The sequence below is a fragment of the Canis lupus genome, chromosome 16 (assembly GCF_011100685.1).
Source record: "Canis lupus familiaris isolate Mischka breed German Shepherd chromosome 16, alternate assembly UU_Cfam_GSD_1.0, whole genome shotgun sequence".
NCBI classification, from domain to species: domain Eukaryota; kingdom Metazoa; phylum Chordata; class Mammalia; order Carnivora; family Canidae; genus Canis; species Canis lupus.
Window position 1 is genome coordinate 15273564 of NC_049237.1, and position 18470 is coordinate 15292033.

General features: G+C 60.4%; 1 protein-coding gene across 1 annotated transcript in view; it reads left to right on the plus strand.

Annotated features, from left to right (window-relative positions):
• The first annotated feature begins 475 nt into the window (after nt 1-475).
• The window catches only part of SSPO (SCO-spondin), a 51067-nt gene continuing 33072 nt past the window's right edge, over nt 476-18470 (plus strand). Inside the window, 40 exon segments of the mRNA NM_001081710.2 lie at nt 476-525; nt 764-922; nt 1307-1389; nt 1503-1682; nt 1933-2177; nt 2267-2366; nt 3330-3488; nt 3577-3656; nt 4096-4233; nt 4462-4633; nt 4830-5070; nt 5374-5518; nt 6359-6473; nt 6559-6734; nt 6814-7041; nt 7243-7408; nt 7633-7867; nt 8651-8840; nt 8966-9060; nt 9238-9494; nt 9815-9949; nt 10617-10813; nt 10937-11064; nt 11150-11259; nt 11567-11716; nt 11884-11977; nt 12076-12245; nt 12455-12688; nt 12899-13120; nt 13564-13761; nt 14556-14647; nt 14734-14965; nt 15107-15259; nt 15375-15515; nt 15605-15787; nt 15895-16045; nt 16614-16767; nt 16930-16984; nt 17833-17937; nt 18250-18453. Coding sequence (NP_001075179.2) covers nt 476-525; nt 764-922; nt 1307-1389; nt 1503-1682; nt 1933-2177; nt 2267-2366; nt 3330-3488; nt 3577-3656; nt 4096-4233; nt 4462-4633; nt 4830-5070; nt 5374-5518; nt 6359-6473; nt 6559-6734; nt 6814-7041; nt 7243-7408; nt 7633-7867; nt 8651-8840; nt 8966-9060; nt 9238-9494; nt 9815-9949; nt 10617-10813; nt 10937-11064; nt 11150-11259; nt 11567-11716; nt 11884-11977; nt 12076-12245; nt 12455-12688; nt 12899-13120; nt 13564-13761; nt 14556-14647; nt 14734-14965; nt 15107-15259; nt 15375-15515; nt 15605-15787; nt 15895-16045; nt 16614-16767; nt 16930-16984; nt 17833-17937; nt 18250-18453 — 6322 coding nt within the window.

Here is an 18470-nt window from a genome sequence, read left to right on the forward strand (position 1 = left end):
CAAACATCCCTGGAAGCCCCTGAAATTTTTTTACTAGCAAGGAAATTGAGGCTCAGAAAGAGAGAGTGGCTTGTCCAGAGTCCACACTAATTTGTGGTACAGCCTGAGGGGAAAATATCGGAGGCTCAGAGTGTCTGGCTGTAGCCCTGGGCACATGCGCTCCCCCACTGAGCGTTCACACACACATGCATCTATGCACACACAAGAGGGGCAGGAAGGTGATGGTTTCCAGGGAGAGTTGGCCTCCAAGGGGATTGTGCAATGTGCAGGCAGGTCCAATCTGGTTCTGAGCAGCTGGTGCCCCAGGGCATGGGGCTGAGATAAAGCCTCCCCAGCCCCATGGGCCTTGTTCTAGCTGTCTGGGCTGCCTTGGACACATTGCCACCTGGCTGCTGTAGAGCACACGCCTGCCACAGCATTGCCTTCCCCAAGTCCAAGCCTCACAGCTCCCCAAAGCTGACCTGGGGGGAGCACCATGCTGCTCCCCGCCCTCCTCTTTAGGATGGCGTGGGCACTGGCTAACGGGTAAGCAGCCCAGCTTGGGGCCCCTCTAGCTAAGATCCTCTGCTTCTGCCTCTTGAGCAGGACCCTCTGGGGCAGCCAGATGCTGTCCCCTAGGCTTCTTGCTCCCAACCAGCCTCCTCTTCATTTCACTAAACTTTCCCTGGGAAGGTCTCTTTTGGGAGTGGGATCACAGGACAGGGCTTCTTGGCAATAGAGGGGCTGATGGCTACAGTAGCTGTCATTTCCCATCTGTGGGCAGGCGGTGGTGTGAGCATATGGAAACCTTCCTGGTGGAGGAGGAAGTGACCCCCCGCCAGGAGGACCTGGTGCCCTGCACCAGCCTCTATCATTACCAGCGCCTGGGCTGGCAACTGGACCTGTCCTGGGGTGGACGTGCAGGGCTCTGTCCCATCTACAAGTAAGTGAGGGTGGGAGTCTGGGTTGGCTGCTGAGAAGGAGAGCAATGGAGCCAATACTCTGAGGGGAAGGTGAATTGGGGGGGGTTGCCCTGGAGAAGCAGGCATTTGGGAAACATGTCTGGCTGGGCTCAAGAAGAGTCAGGAGTGTGGGATTGGGCATAGGCAGCACAGGGAGAGGTACTACGTCTCCAGTCTGCTTTGTCAACATCACTCTCACTTTGCACAAAGGGAAATTGAGACCTGGAAGGGCAATCACATGAGAAAGTCACTCAGAGAATAGATGACCAGATTGGATGTCCCAGGCCATCCTCAGGGACGGGGACGGAGACAGGGCTGGGCTGAATACTAACTTCTTCTCCCTGCTGCCCGCTCGGTGGACCCAGGCCCCCAGAAATCCGGCCCACTGCAAGGAACCGGACAGTGAGGGTTTGTTGTCCAGGCTGGGGGGGCACCCACTGCACCCTGGGTAAGCACCTGCTATTAACCCAAATCTGGGGTTTTGTGGAGGCCGCCTGAGGAGGGAAGCTGGGTCCAGGCTGACTCTGTGGGTTGCCCCATTCTCTCCCTCCACCCCCACAGCCCTTGCAGAGGCCAACCCTGGGGGCCACTGCTTTGCCACACGGCAGTGCCAGCTGCAGGCAGGCTCAGCTAATGCTTCTGCACGAAGCCTGGCAGAGTGCTGTGCTTGGCCTTGGGGACACAGCTGGCAGGATGGCCGCTCCCAGGCCTGCCTCAGCTGCTCTAGCCCACACGGCCCAGGTGAGTCTGCTGCCCTGGCTATCACTTTCTCCCCCTGCAGGCACTGCTACAGAATTCTTGGGCTCTGGGCCTTCCTGAAGGGCCCATGCCCATTCCCCGGTCCTCTGGGAGAGTCACCTCCCATCCCTCCTGCCTCTAGAGTGAACACACACTCTCCACCTGCCTCCTGCTCCGGAAGAAGCCCCGTGCCCTCATCCTCTACCCTCCTGCCTTCACACGCAGAGGCTCATAGTTGATGATTCTCCTCCAGGCAGCTCTCCCTCTCCAGCCCTCCTGCAGCCCCTGGTGGGGGCCGTGGCCCAGTTCTGGAGCCAGCGCCAGCATCCCTCAGCCACCTGTGCCACCTGGTCAGGCTTCCACTACCGAACCTTTGATGGGCACCATTACCGCTTCCTGGGCCGCTGCACTTACCTGTTGGCGGGAGCTGCTGATTCCACCTGGGCTGTCCACCTCACGCCCAGGGGGCATTGCCCCCAACCTGGGCACTGTCAGCTGGTGAGGGAGGGGGAAGGACACAGGGAGGGAGCTGGACATGGGAGAAGGTGAGCCACTGAACACCTCTTCCATTTTGTGTCTCCCCCAAGGCTCGAGTAGTGATGGGACCAGAGGAGGTGCTGATCCAAGGCAAAAATGTCTCTGTGAATGGGAAGCTGGTACCTGATGGGGAGTCCCAGCTGCTCCACGGTACTATAGGGAGTGGGAGACTTCCCAGTGCCTCACTGTTCCTGGGGACAGCCTGCCTAGCCCTCAGGGCAGGGGGCTGCAAAAGGGGCAGTTGAGTGGGAGCCTGTTGCCCCATACCTACTGCTGCTGGGAGGTATCTGGAAATGAGGAAGCCAAGCTGACTCCTGCATGGCGCCCCTGTCATACCCTCCCAGGGCCGCTTGGGGCAAGTCCCTCTACTTCACCTCTTTGGGTGTCAGGATGCCTGCCTGGGCTCAGTCAGTAAAGCATAGGATTCTTGATCTCAAGATTGTGAGCTTGAGTCCCACCTTGGGTGTGGAGGTTACTTAAAATCTTTAAGGGGCCCCCCAGGTGACTCAGTTGAGTAAGCATCTGACTCTTGATGTCACCTTAGGTCATGATCTTGGGGTCATGAGATGGAGCCCCATGTCAGGCTCTAAGCTCAGTGTGGAGACTGCTTGGGATTCTCCCCCACCCCTGCCCTGCCCTGCTCTGTCCCCTGTCCCCTGCTTGCTCCTGCTTGTGCTCATGCACCTGCATGCTCTCTCTCAAATAAATAAATCTTTTAATAAAATCTTTTAAAAATTAAAAACAACACTCTTTTCCCACCTGCCTCCCAGTGGTGTGAGGAAGGGCTTAGTGCTACTAGACGGGAGCCTCTCCTACCAGAACTTTTTTCCTGGTTTTCAGTCCATGAAGTGAGGTCGGGGTGGGGTTGTGCGTGTGTGCTCACAAGAGCTTTGTGGTTCACCTATTACTTGTAGTTTCTTGTTCAAGAGGGCATCTGTAGTGTCCACAAACTTCTCAGAGAGGGCTCTGATGGAAAGCCCGTTGCTTCTCCTTTAGAGAATATGAAGTGCAGAACTCTCTAGCATTGTCAGAATTCTATTGCCACTCCTTCCCTGGGCAGTCCAAGCCCTGGTGGGAGAAGTGGGAAGTGTGACCCTGCCTTCTCTTGCCCAGGGCTGAGCCTGCAGTGGCAAGGAGACTGGCTGGTGGTCTCAGGGGGCCTGGGGGTCACTGTGCGCCTGGACAGATCGACTTCGGTCTCCATTTCTGTGGACTATGAGCTCCAGGGACAAACTCAAGGTCTCTGTGGCGTCTACAATGGCCAGCCTGAGGGTAAGTGGGCATGCTGTGGTGGTTGGTACAGGAGGGAAGGAAAGACTGGAGAGCCCAGACAAGGCACCCCTGCCTTACCCTTCCCCAGATGACTTCCTGGAGCCTGGAGGGAGACTGGCTGTGTTAGCTGCCACCTTTGGGAATTCCTGGAGGCTCCCTGACTCAGAGGTGAGACCATAGCCCTCAGGGAGCCCCTGCTCCCTGCCCTGTCCCTCCCCACCTCTTCATTTCTCTGACATCTCCACACCTCTGTTCTGTCTTCATCACTGGGCCTGCTCTGTCCCAGGTCCTTGGTTTGGGACAGGCTCAGGGTCCCATGGAATTTATGTGGTGAACTGACCACCCAGGAGACACACACCACAACCTGGTCACTGACCAGCTTTGGTTAACTAGCTAGTTATCAAACCTCCTGCCTGGGGGTGGATGTGACCCCAGCTCCCTCACCCCTTACCAGAGGTTACAACTTTGTTGCTCCCCAAAACTCCAGGATGTCTGGGCTGGTGGCCATGACAGTGGGCCATGAAGCAGCCATGAGGGTAGTGGCCACTTCTCTGGTGTCCCAGTAAATGTCCCTCAGCCCCCATTGACCTGACTTAAATGTCTCCAGCCTGGGTGTCTGGATTCGGTGGAGGCAGCCCAGGGCTGTGAGGACCCCCTGAGGGGCACAAAGGCAAGCACAGAGGCCGAAGCTCAGGATGTGTGCCACCAACTGCTGGACAGTCCATTCAGGGAATGCCATGTGCAGGTATGGGTGGGGGTGGAGGTGGTATCCACCACCAGAGAGGTGGGAAGGATGGGTGCTAGTGAGGTGCCAAACAGGGAATCTGGTCCTGTCATTGCTTCGTATGTACGTGTGATCTCAGAGGTCCCTTCTGGTGCTCATTCTGTTTGATTATAAGTCCGGGTGTGATTAAAGCAAGAGGAGGGCGTGCTGGCCAGGCTGGTTGACTGAGGGGCTGTCCTTTCTCTGCAGGCTCCCCCTGCCGAGTACTACCAGGCCTGCATCTTTGCCTACTGTTCGGGGGCCCCAGCAGGCAGTGGGCGAGAGGGCCGGAGGGAAGCCGTGTGCGCCACCCTGGCCAATTATGCCCAGGAGTGTGCCAAGCAGCATATCCACGTGGGCTGGAGGAAGCCAGGCTTCTGTGGTAGGGCTGGTGCCTGCCCCTCTCTGCATAGTCCCTAGCATCCCCACCCTGGGGGCGGGGAACCCACTGACAGCAGCCCTGTGGCCCCGGTTTCTGGAGCGCTGGGCGTCCTCCCAAGGGGTCTGGAAGGAGGAGCCCTCCCCCCACCCCCACCCCACCGGGACCTCACAGCCCTCTCCCGGCCCTGGGCCCGCAGAGCGTCTGTGCCCTGGAGGCCAGCTGTACTCAGACTGCACCTCGGCCTGCCCACCCAGCTGCTCCGCGGTGGCAGAGGGAGGGGAGGGGTCCTGCCGGGAAGCGTGCGTGAGCGGCTGCGAGTGCCCGGCCGGCCTCTTCTGGGACGGCGCCCTCTGTGTCCCTGCCGCCCGCTGCCCCTGCCACCACCGGCGCCGGCGCTACGCCCCCGGGGACACCGTGCGCCAGCGGTGCAACCTGTGGTGAGTTCGCGGGCCTCGCCGGCCCTTTGGCTGGGGTTGGAGGCCGCGTGGGCCCCTCGGAGTGCCCCCTTATACTCTCTCCGCAACCTGCCTCCCCTTCCGGGGGCCTCTCACAGGGGCCTGTGACCTCTCGTGGCACACGCATAGTTGATGGCCCTGCCCAAAGACCTAGCCCGGGACCTCCAGCGGCTGACCCCCAGACCTAGCAGGGTCAGCGAGGTGGCTGGGGGAGGAAGGGCCTCGGGGTTGGGGGGCACGATCAGAGCTGGATCGGGGCGCGCCCCCCACCCCTTGTGCCCACAGCGTGTGCCAGGACGGCCGCTGGCTCTGCGCGCAGGCGCCGTGCCCCGCCGAGTGCGCGGTGGGCGGGGACGGGCATTACCTCACCTTTGATGGGCGGAGCTTCTCCTTCCGCGGCAGCCCGGGCTGCAGCTCCGTCCTGGTGCAGGTGGGTCGGGGGATTAACTCCGGGGTGCTAGAGGGGAGAGGTGACTGTCGGGAAACCTCTAAATAAACCAATGAGAAGTACACAGTTGCTACTCCGGAAAAAGCTGAGAGGGAACGGCCTCTGGAGGGATGGTGGCTGGCCGCAGACCCCTGAAGCCTCCCCTTGGGGTCCTTCCCTCCGCCTTAGGTTCCCATGAAGGGTCCTGGGTCATCGCCACGCTAGGCAGCCCGGGGGCACAAAGCAAAACCCATCCTCGAAGTCCCTTCTCACAGATGGGACAGGCTGGGCTTATCACAGGCTGTTTCCTGTAAAACAACCCCAGGAGACATATGGGTTCTCCTTCCTCCCCAGCCCTCCCCCCAGTAAAGTCAGGTGACTTACCGAGTTCAGGTACATCTGCCGCAGGCTCATGCAAGTGCACATAGATTTAGCGTGTGCATACACACACACACACACACACACACACACACACACACACACACAGATGAGCGTACATACCCACCGAGAGAGAAGAGGAGAGGCATCTTGCTCCAGTGTGCACACACCTCCACATACTTGCATACACACACGCCTGTGTGCACACACATATGCATGCACACACACCTCTACATACTTACACGCACACACATAGATACACTCACAAGTGCCTGTGCTTGCCAGAGTTAAGCCCTATACCTCACAGAGAGTCTGGGGGGCAAGAAGGTGGTCACACCTGCATTGAATGGGAGCTGCCTCCAGGTGTGTCCTGTAGGTGCCCTGCAGAACAGGAGAAGGTGCAGAACAGATCCTGTCCTTGAGGTCTTCCCCACCCCCTCCCACATTTCTTACCCTCTGCTCCAGGACCTGAAGGGGCAGCTGCTGATTGTGCTGGAGCACGGGGCCTGTGACAGTGGGAGCTGCCTCCATGCCGTCTCTGTCTCTCTGGGGGACACCCACATCCAGCTCAGAGACTCAGGTAGCCCTCTCCTGCAGTGTGATCACCCCCCAGGTCTCCTCAGCCCACCCTGCAGGGGCAGCCCCTCACAGGCGCCCTATTCCAGGGGCTGTGCTCATCGATGGGCAGGATGTGGGCGTGCCGTGGAGTGGGCCTAAGGGCCTCCGTGTCTCCCGAGCCTCCTCCACCTTCCTACTGCTGCGCTGGCCTGGGGCCCAGGTCCTCTGGGGAGTGTCTGACTCTGCAACATACATCACTCTGGACCCCCGCCATGCCCATCAGGTGTGCTGGGGGGGCAGGCAAGTGTCTGGGCAAGGCTCTAGTGGGCCTGGATTTGACAGTTCCATGCCCCCTCCCCTAGGTGCAGGGTCTGTGTGGCACCTTCACATGGAACCAGCAGGACGACTTCCTGACACCTGCTGGCGATGTGGAGACCAGCATTGCAGCCTTTGCTATCAAGTTCCAGGTGGCAGGAGAGGGAAGGTGCCCCTCAGAAGACAGTGCCCCACTCTCCCCCTGCAGCACCCACAGTCAGTACCGCATTTTCGCCGAGACAGCTTGTGCCGTCCTGCATGGCCCAGCCTTCCAGGTAGCCAGATGGGGGTACTCCTGCTTGCACCTGTAAAATGGGGTCCAAAAGTGCTCTGCCCTCATCCTGGGCTATTGGGAGGGCCCTGCTCCCTGCCGTGGCAGGGCTACCAAGCACTGGGAGGTGGCAGTGGGACTGGAGGGCACAGGCGAATCTGTGGAGGAGGAGCCAACCCAATTTTTTCCTCCTCTCCCCCCTAAGGAATGCCAAGGGCTGGTAGACAGGGAGCCGTTCCACCTGCGCTGCTTGGCAGCCGTGTGTGGCTGCGCTCCCGGCAAGGACTGCCTGTGCCCTGTGCTCGCTGCCTTTGCTCGTCGCTGTGCCCAAGAGGGTGCCCCATCTCTCTGGAGGACCCAGACACTCTGCCGTGAGTCGGCTCAGCCAGCCAGCCCCACCCCCAGGCTCCTCTTCCCAGCCCCTTATAGGAATAGTGCACAGGGATCCAAAAGCTTTGCAGCAGGGGAAGGCCCCCAGGAGAACCTCTAATGTCTGAGTGTGCCTTCTTTCAGAGGCATAGGGGGTGTGAATTCCAGAAGGGTGGGTAGAGCAGCAGCAGTTAGGCCCCTGACCTGTGTGTGTCTCTGTGCCCAGCTGTCCCGTGTCCTGGGGGCCAGGAGTATCAGGAGTGTGCCCCAGCGTGTGGTCACAACTGTGGGGAGCCAGAAGACTGTGGGGAGCTGGGCAGCTGTGTGGCTGGTTGCAGCTGCCCGCCAGGGTTGCTATGGGACCCTGAGGGCGAGTGTGTGCCCCCCAGCATGTGCTCCTGCCAGCTTGGAACTCATCGCTATGTTCCTGGCAGTGCCACCGTGAAGGACTGCAACCACTGGTAAGGGCAGCGGCCTTGTGGAAGGCAAAGAGCTGGGGGGCGAAGGGGCACAGTTAGAGCAAAGAGGCTGGGCTTGTAGCCCTGTGGGTTAGGATATGGCATGCACCCGCAGGGCGGCAAAGCACTGATAGCTTCTCAGTTGTGGAGCGTTTTTCAGACCTCTAAAGCACTCTTGTACATTATCTTTTATAATTCTAATGAATTCTTACAATGGCCTAGTAAAGTAGGAAGTAGAAGAATTGTTCCCATTTTGCAGGTGGGAAAACTGAGGCTTGAATAGGCCAAACGGCTTGCAGGGTCACACAGCTTGTTAGGGATGCAGGGCTATGAACCCAGATCTCTGAATTCTGGTTGAGTGTGGTTCAGAGGCTCTTCCAAGGGTTGGGGAGAAGTAAAGGCCAGTTCTGGGCCTTGTGGAAGCAGGATCAGTGGCCAGAGCTTGGTGGGTGAGGATGAGACTTCAGAGAATCCCTCTCCTACCTGGGCTGGGAATGGGGTTCTTTGAGAACCCCAGAGCCCAGAGAAGGGCCCCTGTGGTGCTGAAGCAGGAAATGCTGACCATGTCTGTCCCAGGTATGGCTGGTGCTGGGAGCAGCCCCACTTCCTGTGCTTGTAACTGGGGTGTAGGGGTAAGATGCTCAGGTCTCTGGAGTCAACGGAGTCAGGAGTCAACGTTAGGGCCTCAGACTCCCTGGGTTCCTGAGACTCCCAGGTCAGACCAGAGGCGTCTGGAGGTGAGTCCTGCCTTGGGACTGCCTCTTACCTCCCTCCCCACCCCGGCAGTGTCTGCCAGGAGAGGGGCCTCTGGAATTGCTCTGCTCACCACTGTGGCCCCCAGCAGACATTCTGCCCTCATGAGCTCGTCTATGTCCCCGGTGCCTGCCTCCTCACCTGTGACAGCCCTAGTGCCAACCATTCCTGCCCCCCAGACAGCACAGGGAGCTGTGTCTGTCCCCCAGGGACTGTGTTGCTGGTAAGTCTGGGAGGGGGCTGCCCAGGGCACCACGGGGCCTGCTCTAACCGGGGCATTGCCCGAAACAATGGGTGGTGGGTCTGGCAGCCCTCCAAGGTGCCCCCTTGTCCCCGGCCTCTGCCCAGGAGGAACGCTGTGTGCCTCCTGAGCTCTGCCCCTGCCGTCACGGTGGGCAGTGGTATCTGCCCAACGCCACCATCCAGGAGGACTGCAACATTTGGTATGTCTAGCCCCTTGAACTAGGATGAGGTGGGATAACCAGACCGACCTGGGCAACGGGGGCTTTCCAGGATTCCCCCAAGCCTCAGTTTGGGTCTGTCACCTGGAACCTGGACAGCTTCATCCCCTGGATACATGTCCTCATGACTCTGCCTCCCTGCCCCCACCCCCATCCCAGTGTATGTCAGGGTCGGCAGTGGCACTGCACAGGCCACCAGTGCAGTGGACGGTGCCACGCATCGGGTGCCCCCCACTACGTGACCTTTGATGGGCTGGCTTTCACCTTCCCTGGAGCCTGCGAATATCTGCTGGTGCGCGAGGCCAGTGGTCGGTTCACGGTGTCTGCCCAGAACCTGCCCTGCAGGGCCAGCGGCCTCACCTGCACCAAAGCCCTGACCGTGCAACTACAGAGCACTGTCGTGCACATGCTCAGAGGTGGCTGCAACGTGGAAGGGTGACACTGCCAGGGAGGGAGGGGCACGCTGGGTGGCATCACACTTCTGCATGGGGGGCCAGGGCCTTGGGGTTCTCTACTGCTTACCATCAGTGCAGCGGGGCTGGCACCTCTCCTCTCTCCTCTTGGTTGGGAATCATAATCTGGAAGGCTCCAAGAAATTAAGACCCAGAGAGGTCGAATGACTGGCCCAAGGTCACACAGCTGGAGAAGCAAAAGGAAGGTTGGAGGCAGGCTGGGGAGGGCCTCTTGGAGCCCTTACAGTACAAGGGAGAGCCTGAATACCTGTCTTCCTCCATAGGCCGGGCAGTGATGGTGAATGGGGTGAGCATAACACCCCCCAAGGTCTACACGGGCCCTGGGCTGAGCCTGCGTCGTGCTGGTCTCTTCCTGCTGCTCACGACCCGCCTGGGCCTCAGCCTGCTCTGGGATGGAGGTCAGGTCCCCACCCTTAGCCATCTGATCCATGTCTCCTTAGTGTCATGAGGCTGACACCCCACAGACTCTTCCTCTTCCTTACAACTGGTGGGAGTTCCCAAATTATGTTTTTAAACTTATGTTTCTCTTCGATGTAAAAGCAATACCTCCTTGCCAAAGAAACATTTAGAAAATACCCAGTTTGGGAAAGAAGAAATGGAAATAAACCTAACATCCCACTACCCAAACCCAAGCAGTTGGCATTTTAGAAAGAACAGTCACTGAGAAATTGAGGAAAACCAAAGAAATGCCTGATGTGGGAAGGGGTCGCCCGGTCAGCACAGCGGGGCTGCCCTCTGAGCCTCTGGGGCTGGTGGGTGCCACAGTCTGTCTTGAAGTGGGGGTTCCCACCTGGAATTTCCCTGTTGCCCATGACCTGGGTTTAGTTAGGAGGGTGCGCTCCTACTTCTGCCCTAGCTCCCCAGATGCTGGTGTCTTATCACCAGTCAGCTCTGCAAAAAACAAAACAAACAACAACAACAAAAACAAACAGGTGTAGTACCTGTGCTGATGGTCAAACAGGCCCACAAAGTACCCAGCCTTGGTCTTCCCCTGCCCCTGGCCCTGATGAGGGCCAATAGGGTCATTTCTGCACAAAGCTGCACCCTGCTGCCCTCTCTGCCCAGGCACCCGGGTCCTGGTGCAGCTGGCCCCGCAGTTCCGCGGCCGTGTGTCTGGGCTGTGTGGAGATTTCGATGGAGATGCCAGCAATGACCTGCGGAGCCGCCAGGGTGTCCTGGAACCCACAGCTGAGCTGGCTGCCCACTCCTGGCACCTGAGTCCACTCTGCCCCGAGCCAGGGGACCTGGCACACCCCTGTACCGTGAGCATGGGCAGGTGGGGGGAAGGGTGTGCAGGACAGCTGCAGAAACCTGCAGGGCGGGGAGGATTCAGGGGCTGGGTGCAGCAGATGGGGTCTGGCTGGTCCACGGTGCTGTGCCTGCAGGTGAACGCCCATCGGGCCGACTGGGCCCATGCCCGCTGCGGGGTGATGCTGCAGTCGCTCTTTGCCCCGTGCCATGCGGAGGTGCCCCCACAGCAGCACTACGAGTGGTGTGTGTATGATGCCTGCGGGTGAGAGGGGTGAGCCAGGGATGGGGTGGGAACGGGTGGGAGGGGCTGGGGCTGGGGTCCAGGGGCTGAATAATCCCTTCCACAGCTGCGATTCGGGGGGTGACTGTGAGTGTCTCTGCTCAGCCATTGCCACCTATGCAGATGAGTGTGCCCGGCGCGGACTCTATGTCCGCTGGCGCAGCCAGGAGCTCTGCCGTGAGTGTGCCCTGCCCTCAGTCCCCGATGCCCAATTCCACCAAGCCCTCAGCTCCTTTGTGGATGCTCTTCCTGGCCTGCAAGCAAGCTGTGTGTTCATTCAAGGGCAAATATGTGTGGTGCGCACACTTTAAGCACACTGAGATTGCCTTCCTGTAGAACTTTCACATTACAAACAGCCCTGAGAGGGGCTCAGCAAGAGTCTACACCATGCTGCCCCGTGTGCTCCGTGTGTATCATCTTGGGCTGGCTTACCTGCTGATGCCCTTGCACCACCTTGACCCAAGCCTCTCTCCTCTCTACCCAGCTCTGCAGTGTGAAGGGGGCCAGGTATATGAGGCCTGTGGCCCCATATGTCCCTCCACCTGCCATGACCATGGTACTGAGCCTGGGTGGCACTGCCAGGCTGTTGCCTGTGTGGAGGGCTGCTTCTGCCCCGAGGGGACTCTGCTGCATGGTGGGTAGAGTCAGAATCAGGGGCGGGGGTAGGGGTTGTGGGGGGTAATAGGGGATGGTGCTTGGTGGTGCTGGGACAGGGAAGAGAGCCACAAGGTCATGGCCACAGGACTGGCGCTAGGGGCTGCTGTGCCCCATTTGCTCCAGTCTTGCCCCCTGTGATCCCAGGAGGAGTCTGCTTAGAACCAGCTTCCTGCCCTTGTGAGTCAGGCGGCAGCTTCTTCCCCCCGGGGACCATACTGCAAAACAACTGTGGGAACTGGTGAGTGGGGGGGACTTGGGGGGGCCTCGGGGGAGCCCCATGACCCTGGGCTGCCAAAGCCCAGCACTGTGACTGATCCCAGGACACTGTGTGCTCAGCACATGCCAGGACAGTCAGTGGCTTTGTGGGAGCGACAGTACACGCTGTGAGGAACCGGTGCCTGGCTGTGTAGAGGGAGAGGTCCCATGCCAGGAGAGTGGGCACTGTGTGCCCCACAGGTGGCTTTGTGACAACCAGGATGACTGTGGCGATGGCTCAGACGAGGAGGGTGAGTGTCCTTGCCTGCGTGGGGCAGTGGCTGAGTGATGGGTCAGTCTTCGTACAGGTAACTAAAACCTGTGCTAGAGTGGCTTTCTGAGCTCACATTGCCAGTGGCTATGCCTGGTGGGCAGGGCTGTTCTGGTCTTTCTGGGTGGGGGTGGGGGGCTTCTCTAGGACCCTTTGTCATCCTGACCCTATCTGCTTGCCTCATGCCAGGCTGCGCCACTCCAGGCTGTGGGGAGGGGCAGATGTCTTGCAGCTCTGGCCACTGCCTGCCCCTGGCCCTGCTCTGTGACGGGCAGGATGACTGTGGAGATGGGACAGATGAGCAGGGCTGCCCATGCCCCCACAACTCACTGACCTGCACTGATGGGCGCTGCCTGCCCCCTGCGCTGCTCTGTGATGGGCATCCCGACTGTCCGGATGCTGCTGATGAAGAGGCCTGTCTGGGTGAGTGGTCTTCCCCTCTGGACTCCAGTCCACCGGGCACCCCCTCCCACAAGGCCTGTCTTGTGAGCCCCAACCTTCCTGCCTCCCCTCCTTCAGCAATTCAGGTTCCTGCTAGGAAACTGACACCTGTAGAGGTGTGAATAGGGGCACCCCAAACAGTGAGCTTAAGGGGCAGTGCCTTGGGACCACCCCTCCTTTCCCTGGCTGCAGGGCAGCTGCACTGCACTCCTGGGGAGGTGTCCTGTGTTGATGGCACCTGCGTGGGGGCCATCCTTCTGTGTGACGGGATCTGGGACTGCCCAGATGGAGCTGACGAGGGACCTGGGCACTGCCCCTTCCCTTTGCTGCCCACCCCCCCGGCCGGCACTCTGCCTGGCTCTTCCGCTGGCTTTGGGGAGACTGTCCAAACTCCCCTGGCCGGTGCCAGCTCCGGTGAGTGTGCTGGGGGAAAGGGGGTGAAAAAGCTGGAGTCTAGAGGCCTGGGAAAGAGAGGTGGGGAGAGCATCTCAGAGGGAGGCACTGAGGCAGGTGCAGGGTGGGGGGCTTGAGGGGTTGGGGGGGTAGGTAGCACAGACCCAGGCCCCCAAGACACTAGAATTCGCAACCTGAAAGGGGTTTGAGTGGTGCTGGAAGAGTCGGGATCTAACTTCGTGACATCCAAGGCCTTCCCACTGATGTGAGGGGGCTGGAGGTGGTGAGCGGAATTCCTGGGCGAGGAGGGGACAGCTTTTGGGAAACCAGTGCAGGAGCGGAGTGCGGGAGCGCCTGGAGGTGTGGAGGGGCTGCAGGTGGGGAAGGTCGCGGCGCAGGGAAGGACCCTCAGGGCCAGGGCGCAGGGAGGCGGGCAGCCAGGTCTAGCGCGGTGCCCGTGGCAGCGCCGCCCTGCGGTCCCCTTGAGTTCCCGTGCGGCAGCGGCGAATGCGCGCCCCGGGGCTGGCTCTGCGACGGCGAGGAGGACTGCGCGGACGGCAGCGACGAGCACGGCTGCGGCTGGCCCTGCGTGTCCCCCGCACAGTTGTGTGACGGCGAGCCGCACTGCCCGGATGGCTCAGACGAGGGCCCTGACGCCTGCGGTGAGAGCCCGGCGCTGCACAGCCGCCCGACCCGGTCCTTCCCCACCCCCACCCCCACCCCCACCCCCACCCCTGCGGCACAGCCGGGGAAGAGCCACGGAGGTGTCCGTCGGGGGAAGAGCCACGGAGGTGTCCGGTCGTCAGAGCCTCCTTTGATCTTCATGACACTGTCTTTGAAGACTTTTGCCCTTCCACCCAGGCCCAAGGGAGAGAAGAAAGGGGCTTTTGCTTTGGCCCACATTTGGGCAAGAAGGGATAAAGCCGAGGGCAGTGGGTCTGTGGGCATGCCCAGTGGGCCTGTTTTGGGGGCTACCCCTCCTGCCCCACCCCACCAGACCTGGGGGTTCCCTTGTGCCCCTGCAAATCCACCCTTCCCGCTCCCACCACCTGTCCCTGGGAGGAGGGGACAGCTGCCCAAGGCTCCACCCCTCCCCAGGTCTGCCCGCCCCTCCCAGACCCCTCCCAAAGGTGTCTTTGGGCTAGGTTCAGGTTCAGTGCCTTTGGTTCCCCCTGCCAGCCCCTCTGCAGAGAGAGGGCACAACAGGACACTTTTCTGGTGCCCACAGGCTCCACCCAGCTGCCCCCATGCAGTGGCCTCTTCTGGTGTGGTTCAGCTCTGCAGCTGTGCCTAAACCCCGAGCAGCTCTGTGATGGGATCTCTGACTGTTCCCAGGGCAAAGATGAGCTGGGCTGTGGTAGGACATTGTTCCCCTGGGGGAGGCCTAGGCTGGTGGGGGGTGAGGCATGTGGTGCAGTTCTCACTCCTTGTCTGCTTTCTCTTCTCTTCCCCTCAGAGGGGGTGACAGCCCCAGGAAGCCCCAATGGAACAAGGGTTCCCTGCCCAGAATACTCCTGTCCTGATGGCCTCTGCATCAGTTTCCAGCTGGTGAGGTTGTGTGGGGGGGTGCACAGGAGGCAGAGCCATCGTGCCACCCAACTCGAAAGGAACCTTAATTCCCATTCCCTCCCTAGGTGTGTGATGGACAGCCTGACTGTAAATTGGCAGGGGATGTAGGGCCTTCCCCAGAAGAGCAGGGCTGTGGGGCCTGGGGCCCCTGGGACTCATGGGGACCATGTAGCCAGACATGTGGGCCTGGGGTGCAGGGCCGGAGCCGCCACTGCTCCCCACCTCATCTGCCAGTGCTGCAGCGCTGTGGGGGCCCTGAGCACCAGACGCAGGCCTGCTTCACAGCCGCCTGCCCAGGTGAGGGGCCTGGGGTGCCCGGGAGGGCCAGCGGGTTAGGTGGGGGCCCCTGGAGAGAGCAAAGGAGAGGAAGACCACTGGGCTCACAGCCTGGCCTCATGTCCTACCCCCACCAACCTGTCTTGCCCCTCCTCCTCACAGTGGATGGCCAGTGGACCTCCTGGTCTTCCTGGTCCCTGTGCACTGAGCCGTGTATGGGTACCATGACCCGTCAGCGACAGTGCCAACACCCCCAGAACGGGGGCCGGACCTGTGCCATGCTACCTGGGGGCCCTCACGCCACCCGTCAGATCAGTGAGTGCAAGGAAGGAGAGCACTGTAGGGAGGAGGGTGTGGAGGGGTTGCTCCTGGGTGGCTTGTTTCTGCAGGGGACCCACTTTCCCAGACTCTGGTTCTGATTTCCTCTCAGGGCCCTGCCCTCAGGATGGCTGCCCCAATGCCACCTGCTCTGGGCAGTTGGTATTCTGGCCCTGTGCCCCCTGCCCTCTGACTTGTGATGAGATCTCTGGTCAGGCTGTGTGCTCAGCTAACCAGCCCTGCAGCAGCCCAGGTAAGGGGGGCCCTGGGCCCAGGGGGTGGCAGGTGTATCTGCAGAGGCAGAGCTCTCTGCAGGGAAGCCTCACCCTGGGCTTCCCCTAGGCTGCTGGTGCCCTGTAGGCCAGGTGCTGGGCAGTGAGGGGCGGTGTGTGTGGCCCCGGCAGTGCCCCTGCCTGCTGGACGGAGCCCGGTACTGGCCTGGGCAGCGCATCAAGGCCAACTGTCAACTTTGCACCTGCCAAGATGGGCGGCCCCAGCGCTGTCGGCCTGACCCAGACTGCGCTGGTGAGCTCCTGCCCTTGGCCTTTCCTAAGGGGTCCCTCGTCCCCTCCCGGGCCAGCTGGTGGGGTACCCAACCCTCTTCTGGCCCCTGACTCTTGGCTCTCCCTCAGTGAACTGTGGCTGGTCCTCCTGGTCCCCCTGGGCTGAGTGCTTGGGCCCCTGTGGGAGCCAGAACATTCAGTGGTCCTTCCGGAGCCCCAACAACCCCCGCCTCTCCGGCCAAGGTCGCCAGTGCCGTGGCATCCACCGCAAGGCCCGCAGGTACTTGCACCCACCCCAGGGGGACCTGCAACCCTCAACCCCAGCTCCCAATTAGGAAGCCACTGGTGTGCCCTTTCTCATTCGAGATGCTTCCAGTGCACCATGGACCCCAGATGAGGAACCTCCCTGTTCTGAGCCCTATTAGCCTAAACACCAGGATTCCCAGCACATCTTTGGGGAACCCCTGAATCAGTTTTATGTCCTCCAGGTCCAAAGGGGGAATTAGGGAGCCCACAAGTCTAGGGGCAGGTATGGGTCCTCTGGTTTGTATCCCCATGCCTCTGAAAGTAGTGGGGTCTGGCTGCCCAACCCCCTCTGAAAGGGGCTCCACTGGCCCGTGTTTTGGCATAGCTTGCTTCCATGCCCCTCTCTCATGGGCCAGCTGCAGTTTCTCTGGTGCAGAGGTGGGATCTGGGTGATGGGGAGACCAAGCTTCCCAGTTGACCCAATACTTTCCCGGTTTTATCACTGAAAGTTCCAAGCCCTGGGAGGCCACTCACTCCCAGCACATCAGGACAAGTTGGTTGCCTAGGTGAGCCCACTCAGCCGGTGGCGGCCCTTTGTGCAGGTGCCAGACGGAACCCTGTGCGGGCTGTGAGCAGCAGGGCCGGGTCCGTGGTGTGGGGGAGCGCTGGCGAGAGGGCCCCTGCAGAGTCTGCCAGTGTCTGCACAACAGCACCGTGCACTGCTCCCTCTACTGTCCGCTGGGCAGCTGCCCCCAAGTGAGGGGGGCAGAGGGGCCTGGGGCTGGGGTAGCAGGGGTGAGGTGGGGGGTGGGGTTGGGGGGCTGGTGGCAGTGTGCAGAGGCCAGGGTTGCTGATAGATTGGGTCAGAGGTTGGTGGGTTGCCAGCTCAGCATGTCCAGCCCGACTCTGTGTCCACAGGGCTGGGTCCTGGTGGAGGGAATGGGAGACTCATGTTGCTACTGCGCCCAGCCTGGTGAGTGGGTCTGGGGAATGGCTGGGGAACTCCTAGGATAGGAGGAGGGCAGGTACTCAGAGGGAGCCCCGAGGGGGGAGCAACTACCCCAGCCTCAGGGTGGAAGGAGTCTGGGTCCTGGATCCTGGGGAAGGAAGGGGCCCTCTGGGTGGGAAGGCTTGTCTCTGCCCTCCTAAGGTCAGGTCTCAATCTCTGCCTTCTCTGTCCTTTTGGGTCAGTGGGCAGCCTTCTTCTCCCTCTCCTCCCTACTCGTGTTCTCTGTCATTATCTCTGTCTCTTTCTCTCAAATAAATAAATAAAATCTTTAAAAAAATAAAAATAAATGAAACAATAAAGTACAAAGGCTTGGAAACTAATGGCATTTATGGGTCCAGATTGCTCATCCTAAAAGTCCACCTACAGGCTGCTGAGGTTAGAGGAGAGGCAGCATACACAGTTGTATAGATTGTTCACTACACAAGTTAGTCAGCAAATGGGAGCTAGACCCCAACCACAGGGCTGCTTCTATCCAGAGATACCTTTTCTAGGGCCCACAAAGGTCCCCTATTAGCAATATCAGCCCTGGATTAGGAACTGCAGCTGCTTGGTCCCGGCCCTGATGTAGTTTCAGGCTGGCGGTTTTATTCTGTGTTCTCTAAATAAATATTCGGTGGAAGTGGAAACCCCCAGCTCAAGCCAAGGGAAGGAGGATGGGCCTTTCCCAACTGGGAGGTTGTTCTGGGGGCTCCTGGGAAGTCCTGGGAGGGAAAGTGCTCCAAGAAGGGGAGAGCCCTGGGTGCTGGGCCAGGGGCTGGTGCGAGCCTTTCTGCAGGTCTCTCCCCTCCTGACCCTTGAGTCTTCCTACACAGGTGAGAACCAGATGATCCACCCCATGGCCACTCCTACCCCCTCTCCAGCCTTCCATCCCCAGATCGGACCCCCTCTGGTCACCTACGTTCTGCCTCCGCCTGGAGGTGAGGGCCACATGCTGTTGCAGAGCAGATGGGAAATTGCCCAGGGGTCTCCAGCCTAGGGGGAGGCAGGCCTTCTGGGATCTGCCCACCTTCCACGGGAGGATGGTCATCCTCAGGATCTGGAAGTCATCATGGCTTAAGTTGCTTGTCTGACTCTCCTCCTGGGACCACCCCCTTCCATCCTGGGTCGAGGTCAACTGCAGGGCCCTTGGCATCCCTCAGCTCCCCTGTGACTTCCCGACTATCCCCCCTGGAGGGCTCCTGCCACCGTCTGCCATCTCCAACGCCAGCCCCTCTCTGCTCTGCACCTAGACCCCTGCTATTCTCCGCTGGGCCTGGCCCGACTCCCCAGGGGAAGCCTGGAGCCGGAGCTCCCCACCCAGGCTGCTGTGCTGGGGGATTCCACCCCGGGGCCTGGCTCTCAGGGTCGGAACATCGCAAAGAACACTTACACTCAGCAGCACACCTGGCCCGCCTACCTGCAGCTGGACCTGCTGCTGCCCCAGAACCTCACTGGTCCGTGGGGTGGGGGG